This window comes from Schistocerca nitens, chromosome 8 (assembly GCF_023898315.1).
Source record: "Schistocerca nitens isolate TAMUIC-IGC-003100 chromosome 8, iqSchNite1.1, whole genome shotgun sequence".
NCBI classification, from domain to species: Eukaryota; Metazoa; Arthropoda; class Insecta; order Orthoptera; family Acrididae; genus Schistocerca; species Schistocerca nitens.
The window spans coordinates 37,771,007-37,792,623 of NC_064621.1; the positions used below are offsets into that span (position 1 = coordinate 37,771,007).

Genomic DNA, 21,617 nt, shown 5'->3' on the forward strand with positions numbered 1-21,617 from the left:
AGCACATTCTCCAGATCCCTCATCAATTTAAAACTTCTGGTCAATGGTGGCCGAGCAACTGGCCCGTCACAATACGCCAGTCAGTACTCTTGATGTACTGTGGTATCGTGTTGAAGCTGCATGGGCAGCTGTACCTGTACACGCCATCCAAGCTCTGTTTGACTCAATGTCCAGGCGTATCAAAGCCGTTATTACGGCCAGACGTGGTTGTTCTGTGTACTGATTTCTCAGGATCTATGCACCCAAATTGCGTGAAAATGTAATCACATGTCAGTTCTAGTATAATATATTTGTCCAATGAATACCCGCTTATCATCTGCATTTCTTCTTGACGTAGCAGTTTTAATGGGCAGTGGTGTATTAACTTACTTTACACTGTAACTAAAATACCCATACCTTGGCAAAGATTGGTTAATTAGTCTGGGAAAGCAACCACGTTCGCAATAGTTCCACAGTGCTTCCCGAATATTAATCATATACGAAAGAAGTGCAGAAATACTCGTGCCTGCACCCATTGCCTTGACTTGAGTAGATGTTGTGTTCGAGATTACCAGTAAACTCAACTGAACGGTGGAAGTCGTAATGTCAGTCTGAAATCCTTACATACACCGTGCAGCTTAGTTAGCGAACGCCGCTGCCGCTCACCATACTTAGCGTTACCTGTGGCCGCGGGCGGCTGCCGTAGTGGCTGCAGCACTCTGTCATCTGACCTGTACTGAAGACTGCTCTCCCTGAGAGCCGAAACCCTGTGTGTCTCTCTCAACTGAAGTGTCCGCTGGCGAGTCTCTGACGGAAGTTTGCTCTTCAGAGCGCTCCCAGTAAGAATCAGAAATTTTATTTACTTTTCGGAGTGTGCGTGGTTTCGGATAATCAGTGACTGTTACTCTCCTGAGTACCAGCCAATCAGATCCCTTGTAACAGTGCCGAAATCTCCCTTCCCTATTTAGTTTAACATAATATACCAGTTATAGGTTCATTATGCTGGAGCTGAGAAACAGGCAACTTCTGACTCCCACCATCTGTCCTATGTCACGTTCAGCCAATCAGACGTTCTCCATGTAGACACATGTGAGTTCTGTTCTTCCACTCCAGAATTTATTTGCATTATCCTATGTCAGTGCTCGCACGTTTCTTAGCAGCACGCTTCGCAGCAGGCTGTCACCTCAGGGAGCCGTGCTGTTAAGCACATAAAATCCAGATGGTCTTTCGTCCCACTCCAGGCTTACCTTTTCACCGTTGTGGACCTATCAGTTCCCACAACATGGGAACACAACCTGTAGCTGCCAACTCACGATATGCCCCTTCTGCGCCAGTGGACACGCCAAGTTAAAACGTACAGATCAGCTTTCCGTCGTTTAGGATGCAGACACGGACAGTGCCTCTGCTGTGGAGCTCACGCCTCACGCTCTATACTGTCGCCTGACACCGACACACGCTCCCTTCTTTTGGTGGCCTGTGTTCAACAAATGGTTCAAACGGCTCTGAGCACTATGGGACTTAACATCTGTGGTCATCAGTCCCCTAGAACTTAGAACTACTTAAACCTAACTAACGTAAGGACATCACACACATCCATGCCCGAGGCAGGATTCGAACCTGCGACCGTAGCTGTCGCGCGGTTCCGGAGTGAGCGCCTAGAACCGCGAGACCACCGCGGCCGGCTGTGTTCAACACGCAGTCTGTAGGATTCCCCGCTACTCATTTAAACAATCGCCCAGATTCAGGAAATAATATGGAGATCTAGTGTTAGATACGAAAATCGCTGACGTCAGTTTCAACAAAAACTCTTATTTCTTGGTGGGAATTGATTTAGATTCGTTGGTTTAGTGAAGTTAACGGAGTTTGACTATGGCACCAGACAGGGTTTACGAAAACGGTACTTTACTGCGTATTTGGCATACATAATTTTGTGCTGTACTGTGGTAAGTAGTAAAGAAAAAAACCTTCACGAACGTTACATACAAATCAGGCCACGAAAAATGTCTCATGTGGTTAGATTTATCACTTAAGAGGCTGGTTTCATTCTTCTGTGTGAGCTAAACTCTTTATGTCTTCTCGCACATTATGCACTGCCTCGGTAGTAAATTGTTTCTTATATTCCAATCTAGGCACATCGTCTCAGCTTTTCCTATCAAGTGCCTGCGTAACTATTCATGGATGAGTTAGAAATAGTCGTGTCAACCTACCACTAATCATCGACCTTTTATCCTCATATCCCACAGTTCTCTGCCTTATTTAACAACTTCGTTTTTAACTGACGTCTTCTTTTAGTCTACATTTAAGACCTGCTAATTTAATATATAATATGTTTAAGAATGCTAAGTGAAATATATAAAGCTTTATGTATGATTGATATACGCCATCCTAGCTGAGTAAGTAACTATAAGATCAAACCACCCACAGGTCCACGTTATCGGGCGCTTCAAAGTGAATAAAGTCGCAGAAGGTAATCCACCGTTTAAGGATCAACACAGGGAGCTCACTACACAGAGAGAGATTTGCTCCGAGGAACGAGATATGATACTGGTCGATGCGCCGCAGGAGGGCCCCAGTGAGGTGAGTCGATTTATTACTAACATTAAGAGTATGCGTGTGAGAGCGATGAGGAAACAGTTACGTCTCTGATCGTACACATTGCAGAACTAGCCACTTAGGCAGGTGATATCAGTCGAGGAAATCTCATGAGTTGCACGTATCTCTATGACTGTAAAATGTAGTTGGCCCTCATCTTTACATGAAGTATTAACAGACTGATTCACCATATTAGAATCCAATAATATAGCAACCGTTGGTTCGAAGACCCAAATGTAAATATAAAGTACTACTCAGGGAATGTAAGAGTCCGTTGTAAAACTGTCACGGGTTCGGCAAATATTACTCGTGTTACAGACGCTAGCCTACAACGATTGTGAGTCCGCCAACTGTAGAACTCCGTCATGACGGGTCTCAACGGTCCGAAGGCTGCTACCAGTCGGAGACATCCGTTTACCAGTAGTGCACGTACCAGGCAATGCTGCAATATCAGCAGCTGAATTTCAGTTTGGGACAAAGTCGTAATTGACCTAGTGCAACTTATGGCATTTTCTGTGGAATACCATTTATGATTGGCTTGTCTCTTACAGAGATGTAAGACTTCGGCAAAATATCCTACTGATTCATTGCTGACAAATTATACGGTTGCTAGTGAGGGTACGAACGTCTGGCTACAGTTGCGATTGCTGCCGTTGCCATTTGCTATCAAGGATAGCGGAGGTCCTTTAGATGCTGCTGTGTGATGCAAATCTGGACCACAGCAGCATACACTCGTCTAGTCAGTCACACCTTCAACAGTCACATTAGCGCAAAGAAATATCACAATAAAAGGCAATACTTCCTATGAACTTATATACAAATAAGTACAATTAGGCAAACCTGTAAGTGGAGAAGAGCACTTCTGCGTCCTACGTAGGGGTCAGTGGACGTGAAACCAGCAGCTGGGAATAATTGACACCATGAATACCACCAAAGAACATGTGAAACGGTAGAGGACGGATAAGGCAGTCACAACAGTTACAACACTTCAACGATTGTTGCCAAACAAGAAGGTTATTATATCCCATCTAACACGGATGGTTGAAATGGTATAATTACTACATCTAGTAATTGATAGCAGTACTTTGGCATGATCTCTTGAAACAACTGAGTAGGATATATCCGGCCTCATAAACATTCCATCTGTGTCAATAAATGATCGTCTGACCTAAAGAACATTGTCATCTCTCTTGCAACACTACTCACACAATGAGAGCACAATTCGATCCAATTTCGTGGGGTTTCCTTTGCTCTGTTACGACGTTTCTTCGAACATTGAAACAAACGTGACCTTGTAAAAGGATTGTCGGTCCATATTATCAATTTAACTTGATAAGAAGTGCAGGGGCCCAGTTATGAGTAAGTATAACTGTCTCTCATTGAGGCGAATGATAGGTTTACGACGTGTCTCCATGCAGGTACTGCTAGAGATACTATGCCCACATTAGTTTTCAACACCATAATACTTAAATTTTGGAACCAAAAAGATCATTAACAGGGAATTACCACATCCTTAATGAATGTTAGTCTATGAAGTGAAATTACTTTGTTTTCTACAGATACAGGCTGCTTTAGAATTAAGCTGATTAAGTTAAAGCTAGAACAATGGTGAGGATTATACTCTGTGCCAGACTGAGTAACAAGTTTGAGGTAAAGCGTACAAATTATGATTTGATGTACTAAAAACATTTACTTTAACACAGCTGTCGCTGATTGACAAAAAATTTACTCGTAGTAGGAGGTTAACAGAGCAGCGTGTGCGAGGTACACAATGTGATCGGAAGTATCCCAACATCTGGCTGAAAATTACTTACAAATTCATGGCTCCCTCCATCGGTAATGCTGCAATTCAGTGTGTTGTTGGCCAACACCTAGCCTTGATGACAGCTTCCACTCTCGCAGGCGTATGTCCAGTCACATGCTGGAAGGTTTCTTGGGGAATGGCAGCCCAATCTTAACGGAGTGTTGCACTGAGGAGAGGTATCGATGTCACTGGGTGAGCGCTGACACGAAGTCGGCGTTCCAAAACATCCCACAGGTGTCCTGTGAGATTCATTTCAGGACTCTGTGCAGGCCAGTCCATTACAGGAATGTTATTGTCGTGTAACCACGCCGCGATAGGCCGTGCATTATGAACAGGTGCTTGATCGTGTTGGAAGATGCAATGGCCATCCTCGAGTTGCTATTCAACAGTTGGAAGCAAGAAGGTGCTTAAAACATCAATGCAAGCCCGTGCTGTGATAGTGCCACGCAAAACAACAAGGAATGCAAGCCCTCTCCATGAGAAAAACGACCACACCCTAACACCTCCGCCTCCGAATTTTATGCTGACAGATGACGTTCACCGGGCATTCGCCATACCCACACCCTGCCATCGGATGGCCAGATTATGTTCCGTGATTGGTCACTCCACACAACGCTTTTTCACTGTTAAATCGTCCAATGTTTACTCTCCCTACACCAACAGAGGCGTCGTTTGGCTTTCACTGGTGTAATCTGTGGCTTATGAGCAGCCACTCGACCATGAAATCCAAGTTTTCTCACCTCCCGCCTGTCATAGTACTGGCGATGGATCCTGATGCAGTTTGGAATTCCTGTGTGGTGGTGTGGATAGTGTCTGCCTATTCCACATTACGACCCTCTTCAACTGTCAGTGGTCTCTGTCAAATAGACGAGGCCAGCCTGTATCCTTTTGTGCTGTACGTGTCCCTTCACGTTTCCACTTCCTTGTCACACCGGAAACAGTGGACCTAGGAATGATTAGGAATGTGGAAACGTCTCGTACAGACGTATGTCACAAGTGACACACAATCACCTGACCATGTTCGAAATCCGTGAGTTCTGCAGAGCGCCCCATTCTACTCTCTCACGATGTCTAATGACTACTGAGGTCGCTGACATGGAGTGCCTGGCAGTAGGTGGCAGCACAATGCACCTAATAAGGAAAACGTATGTTTTTGGGGGTGTATGGATACTTTTGATCACACGGTGTAGGTGCATTTCGCGCCTCCCATGTAGCACAGGCTAATTACTCAAACTTATCATGATCTCCTTCTTCTTCTTTGGTCTTTAACTATCAGGTTGGCTATCAGCAATTTGCCAAGCATTTCTGTCTCCGGCCTTTTCCTTTAGTGCAGCATAGGTGGTGGAACTTGTGTCGTCCACGATACGGTTGATGTATACTAGACTGTGTTTGTCTCTTGTGTTCTTCCTTTCTGCTGTCCTTTCAGCAACACCTTTAATGACACCATAATGTCTCAGCACATGGCTGACACATGTGGCGTTCAATAAGCTTTAGGAGACATAGCTGAACGTTATCTACCCTGCAGTGCACCAGTTCGTTTAATACGTTATTTTCACAGAAAATCTTGAGCCTGCTGCGATAGAACCACACCTCGAAGGCTATCAGTTTTTTTCCGCCTCCTCGATTGTCCGTATTTCACATATGTACAGCGGCACACTCCACACAAAATCTTTATGAGGTCTTTCCTCAGGTATTGGGCTATGAAACTAGATATGTAAGGTTCCTGCTCTTCTTGAAAGCAGCTGTTGCCTGCTTTATTTGGCTTGCAATATCCTTCCTTGATCCGTCTGAGGGTAGTTTTACTCCATAGGAAGCCAAAGGATTCCATTGTCTCCAGTCCCTCATTGTTACGTGAGCACTGGGCAACGGCATTTTGACTACTCATCAAGATTTTTGTCTCAACTTTATTAATTTCCATGTTAGGAAGAAATGGGGCTGACTTTCATCTGCATCTCGCTTCTGTAGTTCCGCACATTCACTGAACGCTGTAGTATCATAAGAAAATCTCAACATGTCTGTTATCTTACCTTCAATTTTAATTCCTACTACAGGTCCTAGTGTGTCCCTAAAATCATCTAGAGTCCTCTGAATGTATCTGCTGAATAAGACAGCAGAAAGTGAACAGCCCGGTCGTACACCTTATTTAACAGTGGCTTGCTCTTGACGTCATGCGCTTCTTATCACAGCCACCTTTTCTCTGTAAAGTTACTGCAGTACTTCTCTGTTTTGATACATTACGGCATTCCCTCTCTCAGCATCTCAAAAATCTATCGCTAGAACACAACGTCTAATACTCTCTATTTGTCAACGTAGGCAGTATACAGTGTCCTGTGAGGTATGATCAGTATTCAGAGGTGCGACAGGAACGGTCATTCGAAGCAAAAGAGACTAGTAAACATGAACTCTACTCGTAGCTCAAGATCTGTAAGTACATGTTTTGTGGAAGAGATGTGTTTCACAACAGTGAAGCTGCACAAGTGCCGAAAGTCTGAAGGTGAGCACTTTACAGCCCATATTTACATGAAATTTTTTTCGTGATTTGGGCCATACTTACGCCCCTCAAAATATAGAAGGCCAAGACGAGGTTTTGTTACACTATCGAAGAAGAAGTGCTCGTTGCTGATTTTATAACCCATGTTTAGTAGACGGTTAAGCTTCGAATGATCGTTCCTGTCATACACCTGAATACTGACCATTCCTCCTACGACACTCTTCTGCATTCTTAGCTCTTGCTTAGACTTGTCTCAGGTATTAGCCGTAACCCGAGTACTACTTCTCGTGTGCTTAGAGCTCCTCTAAAGCCAAATTGATCTTCCGTATCTTGTACACCTATCCTTTCTTCAGTCTGCGTTACAATGATAGAGGTCAAGATCTGGGTGGCGTGTGTTATTAAATTGAGGGTGCAAAATTGTTCACGTTTGTTTGCAGATACTTTCTCTTGTGTAGGTTATGTAACTATTCTTCGAAGTCTGTTCGGTGTTCCCTGGTTTCGTATGTAATTTGTATGAAATGGAACAGTTCTTCATGTAGCTGTTGTCTGGCAGCCTTGATGAGTTCTGCTGGTTTATCACCATCTTCAGCGGCTTTCCCATGTTTTAGCTGCTTGACTACGAGATACAATTGATCACGCGGGGAACAAACTCCCCCCTCTTCCGGATTGCTTGCCTCAGCGTTCTCCAGTTCCTTATCTTCACTATTTCTTGCATACGGCTTTTCAAGGCATTATTTCCACCATTCTAGTCCATCTTTATGATCATAGAACAAGAACCAGATGAGGGCGTAGCAGGTTGCTTGAAATACATTAAAGGGTAACGAAAATATAATCCACTTATTGAAACAGATATAACACGTTCACGTTGTGGCAGAGTGAAAATATCCCGATGTTACACCAAACATCGTGCGCAACATAAAACAAAAAATTACAATAGATGTGTTATCAAATGCCATGACAATAACAGTCTAGAATAATCAATTACAGAAGATTAGGAAAAGAAAGTGTGCTGAATGTTAGAAGGGTATTGCAGCTATTGAATATGGAGTTACAGGAACTGCTGTTTTATTACTTAAAGTGAGTTAATCACTGCTACCAGAATGCACCACAACATAATATTTTTCGCGTGAGGGTATATGCATCGAGTCTAGACCCCTCTTCTTCAATGAATAATACGGCCATTTCCCGTTGGTAAGTAAGGGCCAAGCAACTGTTAGAAAATCTTCACGTGGTGTGTTGTTGATGATGCGGTCTCCCGTTTGAAGTATGATGTGATGCAGGTTCCCAGGGTAGTGTATCCTGTGAGAGGCTCTTTGCTTCTCCATACGTGCAGCAGCCGACGTTAATTTCAATCTGCTTAATGTGTTCAAGTCTTCCTCTACCTGTACGAATCTTACAACCCTTCCACCTCCTGTCCCCACTCACCCTCTCTCAACACCCTGTTAACAGCGTAAGATCCTATGTATCCGCACGATGCATACTAGAAACTGATCCCAGCTATCAGCGAATTGTGTGATAAAAGACTTTTTCCTCCATTTCGATTCATTTCCTCCTCGCAAGTTACACGCTGTACCCAGCTTATCTTCAGTGCTCTCCTGGATAAATACACTCCTGGAAATGGAAAAAAGAACACATTGACACCGGTGTGTCAGACCCACCATACTTGCTCCGGACACTGCGAGAGGGCTGTACAAGCAATGATCACACGCACGGCACAGCGGACACACCAGGAACCGCGGTGTTGGCCGTCGAATGGCGCTAGCTGCGCAGCATTTGTGCACCGCCGCCGTCAGTGTCAGCCAGTTTGCCGTGGCATACGGAGCTCCATCGCAGTCTTTAACACTGGTAGCATGCCGCGACAGCGTGGACGTGAACCGTATGTGCAGTTGACGGACTTTGAGCGAGGGCGTATAGTGGGCATGCGGGAGGCCGGGTGGACGTACCGCCGAATTGCTCAACACGTGGGGCGTGAGGTCTCCACAGTACATCGAGGTTGTCGCCAGTGGTCGGCGGAAGGTGCACGTGCCCGTCGACGTGGGACCGGACCGCAGCGACGCACGGATGCACGCCAAGACCGTAGGATCCTACGCAGTGCCGTAGGGGACCGCACCGCCACTTCCCAGCAAATTAGGGACACTGTTGCTCCTGGGGTATCGGCGAGGACCATTCGCAACCGTCTCCGTGAAGCTGGGCTACGGTCCCGCACACCGTTAGGCAGTCTTCCGCTCACGCCCCAACATCGTGCAGCCCGCCTCCAGTGGTGTCGCGACAGGCGTGAATGGAGGGACGAATGGAGACGTGTCGTCTTCAGCGATGAGAGTCGCTTCTGCCTTGGTGCCAATGATGGTCGTATGCGTGTTTGGCGCCGTGCAGGTGAGCGCCACAATCAGGACTGCATACGACCGAGGCACACAGGGCCAACACCCGGCAACATGGTGTGGGGAGCGATCTCCTACACTGGCCGTACACCACTGGTGATCGTCGAGGGGACACTGAATAGTGCACGGTACATCCAAACCGTCATCGAACCCATCGTTCTACCATTCCTAGACCGGCAAGGGAACTTGCTGTTCCAACAGGACAATGCACGTCCGCATGTATCCCGTGCCACCCAACGTGCTCTAGAAGGTGTAAGTCAACTACCCTGGCCAGCAAGATCTCCGGATCTTTCCCCCATTGAGCATGTTTGGGACTGGATGAAGCGTCGTCTCACGCGGTCTGCACGTCCAGCACGAACGCTGGTCCAACTGAGGCGCCAGGTGGAAATGGCATGGCAAGCCGTTCCACAGGACTACATCCAGCATCTCTACGATCGTCTCCATGGGAGAATAGCAGCCTGCATTGCTGCGAAAGGTGGATATACACTGTACTAGTGCCGACATTGTGCATGCTCTGTTGCCTGTGTCTATGTGCCTGTGGTTCTGTCAGTGTGATCATGTGATGTATCTGACCCCAGGAATGTGTCAATAAAGTTTCCCCTTCCTGGGACAATGAATTCACGGTGTTCTTATTTCAATTTCCAGGAGTGTATATCAAAACTATATATTCCGTTCTTTATGAATTGTATATCTTCAGCGTTCCACTCATGTACATGGCTACACTATAGACAAATAGCTCGAGAGAAGACTACCTAGTACTGAAATTTATATTATAGGTTAACTAATTTCTGCTTTTCAGAAACGTCTTTCTTGCTATTGACATCCTGATGTTTACATGTTCTCTACTTTGCTAATAATCTGTTATTTTTGCATAAACAACAAAGCTCAGTTTACTTCTCTCAGTGTAATTTGTTAATATTTTTCCACCTTCAACTCCTAGTTCAATCCTACCGCATTTTGCTATCCTACTTTTACCTTTGCTATTATTCACTGATAATTTCTTTTCAAGACATTACTCATTTCGTTCAACTGCTAATCAAAGGAAATTGGTGTATCTTACAGAACTGTAATTTCACGAACTCAACTTAAAAATTATGTATGGGGATTGAAGCTCAGAGAGAAAAAATAAAACTTTGTCTACTTTCCGTACTGCTTCCTGAACTGCTACGTTAGAAACGTATCTCACTCCCGACCTAGCTGCTGTATGCCTGCGAGATCCTGAGACCTTTATAATTGCATTTTGTTTTATGCACACGTTTTCGACCACATCACTCCCTGTATTTTATCCCTGTGACCCTCAGAAATGGAATTCCTACCGATGTACTTTTGCCTTGCAGCAGTCTGTCTTCAGAGTGCTAAGGTCGGAAATGACTTACTGGTCCCCATACTTCCGAGAAACCTCCGCTACCAATGTCTTAATTAATTCTATTAGATTTTTCGTGACCATTCCGTTAACTTTGAATCTTGTGAGCATTTGGCCTATCTGGGAATGGGTGTATTACGTTTTTCTGAAAGCCTGAGTGTATTTGGCCTGCTTAGGATGTTTTACGTAACACGTGGAACACCTTTCTCAGGTTCCCAACTAGTGATTTTAACAATTTTGAAACACTGTAGTGTATGACATGAGTATTTCTCCGAATTGGGTCTTTTACTGCAGTGAGAAACTCTTTTTCGTGTACCATATTTCACTTCGAATCTTCATCCACTTCCTTTTTTAAGTTGGTATACTTTGTAGGACCCATTCATACGTTAAACCCAGCTTTCAGACCTCCGTCCTTTCGTTCGTAATGGCTTGCCAGGTAAGCGTTTGATATTTATGCATCTGAATCTCTCTCCTCTAACGGTTTCCATAATTTTCCCATATATGGTATCTAACTTTCCCATTGTTACATACGCTTCTATTGTTTCGCATTTCTTCTGCATCCAGCCTTCTTTTCCCGTTTTCAGCTTACTGCACAACTTATTTTTAAGTGTGTGTATTCACGTTTGAGGCTTCATTTCCTGTTTTTCTTTTTTAATTTTCTATTTTAAACAGTTAAAAGCAGCATCTGGTGAATTAGGTAAGAATTCTATTGGAAATAATCTTTTTGCCCATGTGATTCTCTACTGCCCTCTCTATTTCATCTGTTCAAGTTTTCCATTCGTTTTGTAATGCAATGCTTCCCCTTTCTCAGTGGGTTCTGGCCTTATCTCGGACCATTTTCCCAGATTTCAATCTTTCTCCAGCTTCTTCAATTTCAGTCAGCCGTCTATAAACAACACAGTATGGATATAGTCCATAACTGCTCATGGAAAGAAAAACGAGTTTAAAATCTGGTTTTCAAATCTCTGTCTTGTTAATACATAATCTGCGCGTCATTTAAAACGTAGGAAATTAGAGAAAATGGGGAATTATGCGTCATTTGCGAATCCCCAAACCACATAACGCTTGTAACTGACACAGTTCTTCGTTGGGTGGTAATATCATTTTCCGAGTCTATACTAGCACTACTGAAGGCTAAAAGACCAACATACGTAAAATTTGTATCCCGTACTTCGGTTGACGTATACAGGTCAACTGAAGTACGGTATACTGGTCCTAGCTAGATGAAAAAAGGCAACATGTCTAACATTGATGTGATTTACCCATATAGGTCAGTTGAAGTACACAATACACATGTTACAATTCTTGTTATTTCCCATTCGTTAATACTAATTAGTATCATATTCTTCAGTTGACCTATACAGCTCAACTAAAAAATGGGATACAAATTTCACTGCTATTGGTTTTCTTGTCGTCGCTAGCAAGACTGTGACAAATTTCAGTCGATACTATAAGTATAGAAGACAAGAATAATTTGTATCCCATACTTCAGTTGACCTACATAGGTCAACAGGTTGCCAATGATACGTACGTAGATTTCCTAGTTTCCGTTAGCACTAGTATCTTATTCTTCAGTTGACCTATATAGGTCAGCTGAAGTATGGGATGAAATATCATGTATGTAGATATTTCTGCCTTCGCTAGTAATACTATTTACGTCAGAACAGAATGTTAGTAGCAGTGGAGGCGAAAGAAACAACATCTTTAAAATTTGTATCCCGTCTTTCACTTGACATATACAGTTCCACTGAAGAATAGGATACCAATGCTAACGACGTACGTTAAATTTGTATCCCATACTGCAACTAACCTACACACATCAACTGAATTTCGAGATACAACTCATATATATGTCAACTGAGGTACTCTACGCTACCCCTACTTCTATCCTTTTCTTCGTTTATTTTTTACAGAAGCACTCGGACTCAAACAAGCGATATCCTTAACATTATGGTCGAAATATTACTGGACGTTATATATGTCTACCACCTGTTTTTCTCTCCTGCATTCCTTAGTTTAGGAACATTTGTCTCCGCTGTTAAATCTGTGTAGTAAATCATCTCTGGCAAAATCTGACGTCATTGGTCAGAGCCGACAGGTTGTATCCCGTTCTTCAGTAGGCCGGAAACATTTTACTTACAGACATTCTGCCAGTATGAGGACCTCAGCGATATATTATTGTGCAATCGGTGATAATGGAAGACCCTCTCTTTCACACCATACACTGAGTCATCAGCTTCTAATATTCCAACATCTTACTACCTGCTAAACACTACCAATACTATTGAAATTTTTAATTTCTTTTGAATCTGACATAAAACAGTGATAATCCATTGAAACCTCTTGTTCAACGCAATGTCTGAAAACTCATACCATTATTATTTCATAATGTAAGTTCTAACGTATAATGTTGTTTCTAGTTTAACCAAGTACCTAAAACTATCTTGGTTGCCTAGGTGGATGTTCTCAAGATGGATCAAGAGGAGGAGAGAGTAGCTGATTGTCTCGTGGAAGCTTTTAAGATCGACCAAGCCTGTCAAGATTTAGAGGAGGAGTCAGCTGAGAGTCTTACAGGTGCTGCCAAGTTGGGCGAAGCTTGTGGAGAGATTGAGAAAGGGGCAGAACATGGTCTCATTGATGTTGCTGAGACTGACCAGGTATGTGGAGATGAGGTGGAAGGGGCAGCTGAGAGTCTAGTATGTCCTACCAGGATGGAGCAAGCCCATCAGTATTTAGAGAAGGAGGCAGCTGAGAGTCTTACGGGTGCTGCCAAGTTGGGCGAAGCACTTGAAGAGATTAAGGAAGGGGCAGATCATGGTCTCATTGATGTTGCTGAGACTGACCAAGTATGTGGAGATGAGGTGGAAGGGGCAGCTGAGAGTCTAATGTGTCGTACCAGGATGGAACAAGCCCATCAATATTTAGAGAAGGAGGCAGCTGAGAGTCTCATGGCTGCTGCCAAGATGGGCGAAGCATTTGGAGAGATTAAGGAAGGGGCAGATAATGGTCTCATGGATGTTGCTGAGACTGACCCAGTATGTGGAGATGAGGTGGAAGGGGCAGCTGAGAGTCTAATGTGTCCTACCAGGATGGAGCAAGCCCATCAATATTTAGAGAAGGAGGCAGCTGAGAGTCTTACGGGTGCTGCCAAGTTGGGCGAATCACGTGAAGAGATTAAGGAAGGGGCAGATCATGGTCTCATTGATGTTGCTGAGACTGACCAAGTATGTGGAGATGAGGTGGAAGGGGCAGCTGAGAGTCTAATGTGTCCTACCAGGATGGAACAAGCCCATCAATATTTAGAGAAGGAGGCAGTTGAGAGTCTCATGGGTTCTGCCAAGATAGGCGAAGCATTTGGAGAGATTAAGGAAGCGGCAGATCATGGTCTCATGGATGTTGCTGAGACTGACCAAGTATGTGGAGATGAGGTGGAAGGGGCAGCTGAGAGTCTAATGTGTCCTACCAGGATGGAACAAGCCCATCAATATTTAGAGAAGGAGGCAGCTGAGAGTCTCATGCGTGCTGCCAATATGGGCGAAACATGTGAAGAGATTAAGGAAGGGGCAGATCATGATCTCATGCATGTTGTTGAGACTGACCAAGTATGTGGAGATGAGGTGGAAGGGGCAGCTGAGAGTCTAATGTGTCCTACCAGGATGGAACAAGCCCATCAATATTTAGAGAAGGAGGCAGCTGAGAGTCTCATGCGTGCTGCCAATATGGGCGAAACATGTGAAGAGATTAAGGAAGGGGCAGATCATGGTCTCATGGATGTTTCTGAGACTGACCAAGTATGTGGAGATGAGATGGAAGGGGCAGCTGAGAGTCTAATGTGTCCTACCAGGATGGAACAAGCCCATCAATATTTGGAGAAGGAGGCAGATGAGAGTCTCATGGGTGCTGCCAAGATGTGTGAAGCATGTGAAGCGATTGAGGAAGGCGCAGATGAGAGTCTTGTGGATGCTTCTGAGATTGACAAAGCAGGTGTTGATGAGGAGGAAAGGACAGCTGAGATGCTCGTGAATCCTGCGAAGATGGAAGAAGCTCTCCAAGACTTAGAGGAGGAGGCAGCTGAGAGTCTCATGGGTGCTCTTGAGATTCATGAAGACTGTGCAGATGAGGAGGAGGGGTCAGCTGAGACTCTCATGAATGTTGCAAAGACGGAACAAGCCCCTAGAGATCTAGAGGAGGACGCAGCCGAGAGTGTCAATGGTGATGCCAAGATGAAGGAAGTCAGTGAAGAGGTGGTGGAAGGGGTTGCTGAGTGTCCCTGTAACCAACCCTCGGGTGACGCTTGCACCCACTGAAAAAATGTTCGTTTGTTTCTAAAGTTCTTGTTTGTGTTACAATTTTGTTCTGTTTGTTTTTGGGTTCGTTTTTCGTTCTGTGTTTAATTTTTTGCTGTGTTCATTTAATGTTGTTTGTGTTTATTCATTTTTCAATTTTCTTTAAGAATCCTTGGTTTATTTAATACAAAAAAATAAATTTTACGTATTTCACCAATTGTTCTCTTATTTTTTAGTGTAGGCCTACATCTGCAACAATAATAGTTGCCGAATTGAAAGTACGTTTCATTTTCAGTTTATTCTATAGCTGACTGTCTCCCTCTCGTTACAATGAAATCAACAATAGACTAAACCTGGGGCTCAGTCTAAGGCATTTATGAAGCTCATTTCAGTGGCACGAAAGGTCTGTGATATATACACGATAATAGTCATCAGTAAGTGCTACATTCACTTCTGTATTGCGAACATCACATAATGCCGATTTACGCAGTATGATTTTATAGTTGTTAGAGAAGGTTATGTAACCAAACGTAATATTGTTGGCCCGATGTCTCTAATGACTCTGGGGAGGATCATGGCATGGACAATTGTCCGCACTTGTGACCAATCTGTGTGAGTGTATTTCATGGCTGCAACACCTGTGGAAGAGAGTTGGATGAAAAATGCCCGAAGAATATTGCATAGATTGCTGTAATCTCCTCTCCTCTATGTAGCTAAATTCTTTGTAGTAACAAACTGAAGTCAATCTGAAGTCAAGCTGCCATAGTCTCATTTTTTTCTGGTATGATTCTGCGCTAATAATACTTGCGCAATAAATTGGGTTGGTTTAGTATCCTCTAGTTTTAACTAGGGAAGATCCCTAGAGAGGAGAAATAGAGTAAGAGTGGTTCTGTGGGGAGAAGTCCAAATTCGAGCACGTATCCTTCTCTGACCAGCTTCTCATCTACGTAACACGGTACTGTGATACACTTACGTGAAAGAAATGTATCGTATGCCACTCAGCTTAATTATGCTGCTCATTCCTATCCTCAATGAATATTTTTGCACTATATGCTCATCATTAGTATGTAAAACGACCCAGATACTTACGGTTAATGGGCTACGAAAGTACGTGCGTGAGCAACATAGATTTCTTCCGTATGCTAAACCAACGTGTAGTATTTGAAAGCAAGTGTGTGGGGGGAAACAAAGCATACAATTTTGTAAGTACATACAGTAGGTGCATGGCGTGATGTACCATCTCAGTATGCTAAATGGTCTCATTATTATTTAATTTAGTGCAATGGATATGGAAGGGAAGTGACCTCAGTAACTTACAGGTCGGTATTATAGCTGGGCCGTAATACAATCACTTAAAAAGTCTTAAGAAATCAACTGGGGCACCGTACGCCTACGGAGACTAAATGTTTACAAACGGTACACAGAGAGAGCACACGTACCCATTGTTTGTAGAAGTTAAGCAGTAAGCGTAATAACAAAAAGAAGGTGTGCTCATCGGTATATCAGCGTAACAGAATGCACAACATCACACAGGCCAAGAAAGAAGAAACCTCATCGTCTATGTAGTTGTGACCATGTGCGAGCATAGTAGAGATATTTCATATACCTTACTCACAGCTACATCGTCCACGCATCGACTACAACGCACACAAAAAGATTTATATCAAATTCACATTAACACACGCACACTGCCTGATCTGAAAGCTACGCACAAGGAGCGGTTGCGCATTGTACAGTCATGTGCAATTTTTTAAAACGATGGTATACACATTACGCACCGTTTAATAGATCTTGATTCCGATAAAATTCACACACTAATATTCTTTCTCAATGTATGTTTGCACACGCATGCTGCCTTAAATGACAGCCATTGATGAACGATGAGAGATCACTGTCTGTGTAGTCATGGCCACGTGGTACACGGAGAGCAGTGGCATACAGTTTACTGGCCGTGAGATCGTTCGTCATTGTAAGAACGTTCACACGATATTATTTTTATACAGTACACACGAAACATGCAACGTATTCTGTATGAAATGCCCGAGTTAAAGTGAAAGCTAATTGTCTGTGCGGCCAACAACAATAGCCCATGGAAGGCAACGGCTGATACATTTCTCACAAAGAAATCATCAGTTGATCCTATACAGATTGCTGGAAAAATATGAAAGGAACACCTGTAATTAAATCATGATAACATCAGCAGTCCCAAAGTTAAGGTTAAAGGGTAAACGCTGATGATTCAATGATTGCACGATGGAAATTCCATCAGACTTTGCTCTTCCTATTGAATTTACCGGAAACATAAAAATTAATGTGTATTATAACACTTCGCTACTATTAAAAGATTCACAAGGAAAGTGATTAATCAGTTACATTTGTAAATAACTCATTCTTGTACCTTAAGACAGCAACCTGAAGGAGACGCTATGACGGAGCGACCGTTCACTTAAAAGACGAAGATACGATGCCCATCGTGGCGTACAGATGAGGCTGCATCGACTTTCTGTTCAACGGTAGAATAAATTGAATCATTTCTGTGACCAATCATGGCAACAACAAATTTCATACTATTGTATATCTCCGTCATACCTATTTTGTTTGCATTTTTTTCCCAGAAACATAGGTAGTTAACAACTTGACATTACACATGCATTTATGTATGCATCAGCAAACATTCATGCTCTTGACTCACTCCACGCTATCTACATAATAATAAAATGCGGACACATAATGGAAAAAAGGGGGTATGTGCACTAAACTATAATTAACCTGTTATCCACAATCTTCCTCAAGAGGCTACTGATACACTGGATAGGTAAAGTTGTTAAAAATATAGTAGTACTAATAAATTAAAAATTAAGTAGCACTTGTATAATGTAAGTAATACCAAAGGCCGCAGTAATTTAACGGTATATATTGTAGCCTGTCAGCATTAATGTAATATTGTAACTATCATATTATACAGACCTCAGATGATTGGGTGAATTAACGTTTTGATTAAATGAACCTCCTCCTTCCATGATCTTGGCCAAATGGCGATTTTTATCACCTGTATACAAAGTCACTGTTACCGAGATACCGAACTGAGTCGGATTTCTATACCGACTGATGTATCGAGATATTATGGTTCTGCTAGATCTTATTTTTTCGTTGAGTATACCAACTGTGCTGATCTCACCTTGGTGATCGTTTAAAATTAGAGTGAAGTTGCCTGCGTACGCCTAACCTGCCCTCTTCACCAGTAGGATTGTTAGGGGTTTTGATGGTCGAGTGTGCACACCATTCCTTCCTCTGAAGATGGTAGGTAGAGACTCCGACTGTGGCAGGTGGAGGACATGTCCCTGCCTAAGCCGTGCCTATTTCTGTCTTTTCATGATGTCTCAGTGCTCCAGTTTCAAGCAAGTAATTTACCAGCCATGAAAACTGAGACAGTCAGCCAGACTACAGTATTAAACTTGCCTTTGAAAGGAAACTGCCAATCGCTCTCCTTGTTCTCTGTACTTTCTAATAGCCAACAGTTCTCCAAATTAAGTATTATCTTACATAAATTGAAGGTATTTTTTAATAGACTGTGTTAAGATGTTGATAACATAGATGTATCTTACAGTACTTCAGTGTCTAAAATATATTTATTATCTATCGAAATGCACATTTGACTATCTTTAAATGCGAACATTTTTAGGTTAGGCTTTACCGTGACTGTTACTGACATTAAATGAAACAATAAGTTCACTGTTACCAGTCACCGTTTTATTTATTTACACGACGCCATATTTGTTTCCAAATGTGGCAGTATACATGTGATGTGCTACGACAGCAAAAGGAACCTGTGATCACTGAAGGCAGTGCCACAAGTTCCTCCAAAAATCGTAACACAACACACACACAAATGTAATACTTACTAATGTAAATCCACCCGATGATGGAGGTTTAAACCTTCGAAACGCGTCGTGGAAATAAATAAAACGGTGACTGGTAACAGTGAACTTATTGTTTCATTTAATTAACATTTCAAATGGCTCTGAGCACTATGGGACTCAACTGCTGAGGTTATTAGTCCCCTAGAACTTAGAACTAGTTAAACCTAACTAACCTAAGGACATCACAAACATCCATGCCCGAGGCAGGATTCGAACCTGCGACCGTAGCGGTCTTGCGGTTCCAGACTGCAGCGCCTTTAACCGCACGGCCACTTCGGCCGGCTAATTAACATTTGACTATATTGCTACGACCTAGCAAGGCGCCGTATTCAATTGCTATAATACTTCTGTATCATCAAGAGCGATGTTCTACAATTGTGAATTAAAGTTAAGTATTACTGGAGCTACGTACTTTTCTTTATAGCATTCATTACGTATCCTGTTTCAGACCTCACGCCATCCTGCGTGAGCTTATAGCGTGCATTTCGGCTTCCTCAAACAACATGGTGTTGGCACTTCTGCCGACACTTCACCCTGCAAATAAATTTCATGTCACAATTGAGGCAAAATTGATAGGTACTGAAAGATAGTATTACATATACTGTACTGCAAGTAACTATTACATCAGATTCCAAACACACTGCATTGCTACTGAACAGCAAAATTCTAAATTTTACCTAATGTGACATGCTTATTTGGTGCGAGGACATTACAGTAGTACCACACATATTTAGAATGATGGATCCCATCAAGTTTTACCTGTTTTGCTGTGCTGTACATCTGGCACGGCACGACTATGCTCCGCAGGAACATCATGATTCATGTCGAGCTCTGCATATAAATTTCAAATTATAATTCACACAAAGTTGACAGGTACTGAACACAAATTCGTATATTAACCATGAATTACATTTTACTCTGCCAAGGTTCAACACATAAATGTATCTACTCAATAACTTGAAAATTGATACATACCCTCATTCAGAAGTGATTTTACTACTTCACATCTTCCTTCAGCATTTGGAACAGCCAGAGAAATATTACGTGCTGTTTTCTTCTTGGTAGAAAACAGCCTCCGCTGTGGTATTAGCTTTCTTTTCTGGCCCTTATCTGTTTGTTTGAAATAACTGTTTCGGGCTCGAACAGCTCCTACATTTGCCTTAAAGGATAACACAGTTTTTTTGGCCAACTGCAGTTCAGTCTCAGTCATTCCACTGACAATATTGGAAAACACTGAAATAAGCTCCTGTCTCCCTTCTAACAATGATTTTGGTGTTTTTGAAACATATTTTGTGCTTACTTCAGCTAATATTGCTGCTCTCTCACTGGTGGCATCAACATCAGTACCCACTACCTCTGGACTTTGCAGGTGATTTTCACCAACACTGTCATCTCGGCAAACAGTGTGAATGTGCTTACACATATTGAATCTAATACTGTAATCCATACATGTACAGTAACACCTATGTATGCACACATTGCAATCACTACATTTTAATTTGCACTCACAGTTGACTCTGTTATCTTTAACAATGTACACCTCTGAAGATGATGTGGATGGCACTTCCCAACCACCATCTACCTCAGTGATGAGGTCCTTATCCATTAACAAACTAGTTTTGTGTTTATTACGAATGTCTTGAACTGTGCTTGTAACCTTCCCTTTTACATTTGCTATAAGCCAGTCAAACATCATGGCTGTAACTAGGGACATTAGTGTAGATATGCCTTTGTTCAGTCGTTTTATCTGTCTTGCATTACCATGTATTTCCTTTAACGTCCTATGCATACTCTCCACATGCATGTTGATATTGAGACCGGCATACATTCTGTGACAGTAGGCCCAACACTCCACATTTCCCTCATAGTGTGTCTTGAAGTATGAAGCAAATTCTGATGTGTCAGGGTCACTACTGAGCTTCTGCAGTGCTTTTTGCAGTGATTCCTGAAACATACTTACATTTCTCAGCATTGACACTGATTTAATGAGCCGATACACCTCATTTCTTTTATCCAGATCCGAAATTTTCTGCTTGATATTAGTTTTCCATTGTCTGTCCACATGCCATGTACAATAGTGTCTCATCTTAGGAGCACACATTGTCCTGTTCCATGCAATACTGTATGACTCTGCCAAATCAGACATGAATACATTGGGGCAAATTGGTCCAACCTGTGTTTTTACGTACTGCAAAAGTATACTTAAAACATCGGCGTCCTTCCTGTTCGAAATTAGAAATGCACATGGGAATCCTTGCCTGAGATCATCCAGTACTAAGAGAGTGGTCACTTCGAAATCATACCCATTAAGCCCACGCGTTCCATCAATACAGATACAGTCTTCTCCATATTTTGATAACATTTCGCGTTGTGCTCTGTTCATTATCACTAATACAAAATCCTCACTCCTCAGTTCTTGATGTTCACTAGACGAGTCTTGTGGAATAACACAGACGGATTCTCACTTTCGTTCATTTCTTTTACCCAAGCTTCGACACTGATTGCATCATTTTTATGTCTGACCGACTTGGAGGAGACGTTGTAGCTTGCTGCAATGTTATATAAGTCCTGCTTGGTAGTCAAATGGATTCTCTGCAAGTCCGAATCCTGCAAACTTGTCCGTACGTTATCTAGAACTTTGTCATACTGAAGTCCCATTGCAATATCTGTTGCTATGGTTTCCCGGTCTTTTTGACTCGGGGGCGGGTGCGTTAACTCTTGTTTGTGACCAATGTGGGTCGATACAAAATGTACTTGGTATGTTCCACCTTCGTGTACAGTTACTTTCATCTCTGCAGGGCACT

The 21,617-nt window shown here is 42.8% G+C and overlaps 2 protein-coding genes across 2 annotated transcripts in view; both read right to left on the reverse strand.

Moving 5' to 3' along the window:
- Positions 1-19,760, reverse strand: part of LOC126199127 (uncharacterized) — a 590,042-nt gene extending 570,282 nt beyond the window's left edge. The window contains exon 1 of the mRNA XM_049935881.1: positions 19,573-19,760. Coding sequence (XP_049791838.1) covers positions 19,573-19,636 — 64 coding nt within the window. The 5' untranslated portion in view covers positions 19,637-19,760. The remainder of the gene's footprint in view (positions 1-19,572) is intronic.
- Positions 19,761-19,762: 2 nt separating this feature from the next.
- Positions 19,763-21,175, reverse strand: LOC126199128 (uncharacterized). Its single transcript, XM_049935882.1, has one exon. The coding sequence runs from the start codon at positions 21,173-21,175 to the stop codon at positions 19,763-19,765; it is 1,413 nt and encodes a 470-aa protein (XP_049791839.1).
- Between the last annotated feature and the right edge of the window lie 442 nt (positions 21,176-21,617).

What these genes read in the sequence shown, in the direction of transcription:
- LOC126199128 (XM_049935882.1), bottom strand. Translation starts at nt 21,175, where the DNA reads ATGTTATCAAAATATGGAGAAGACTGTATCTGTATTGATGGAACGCGT.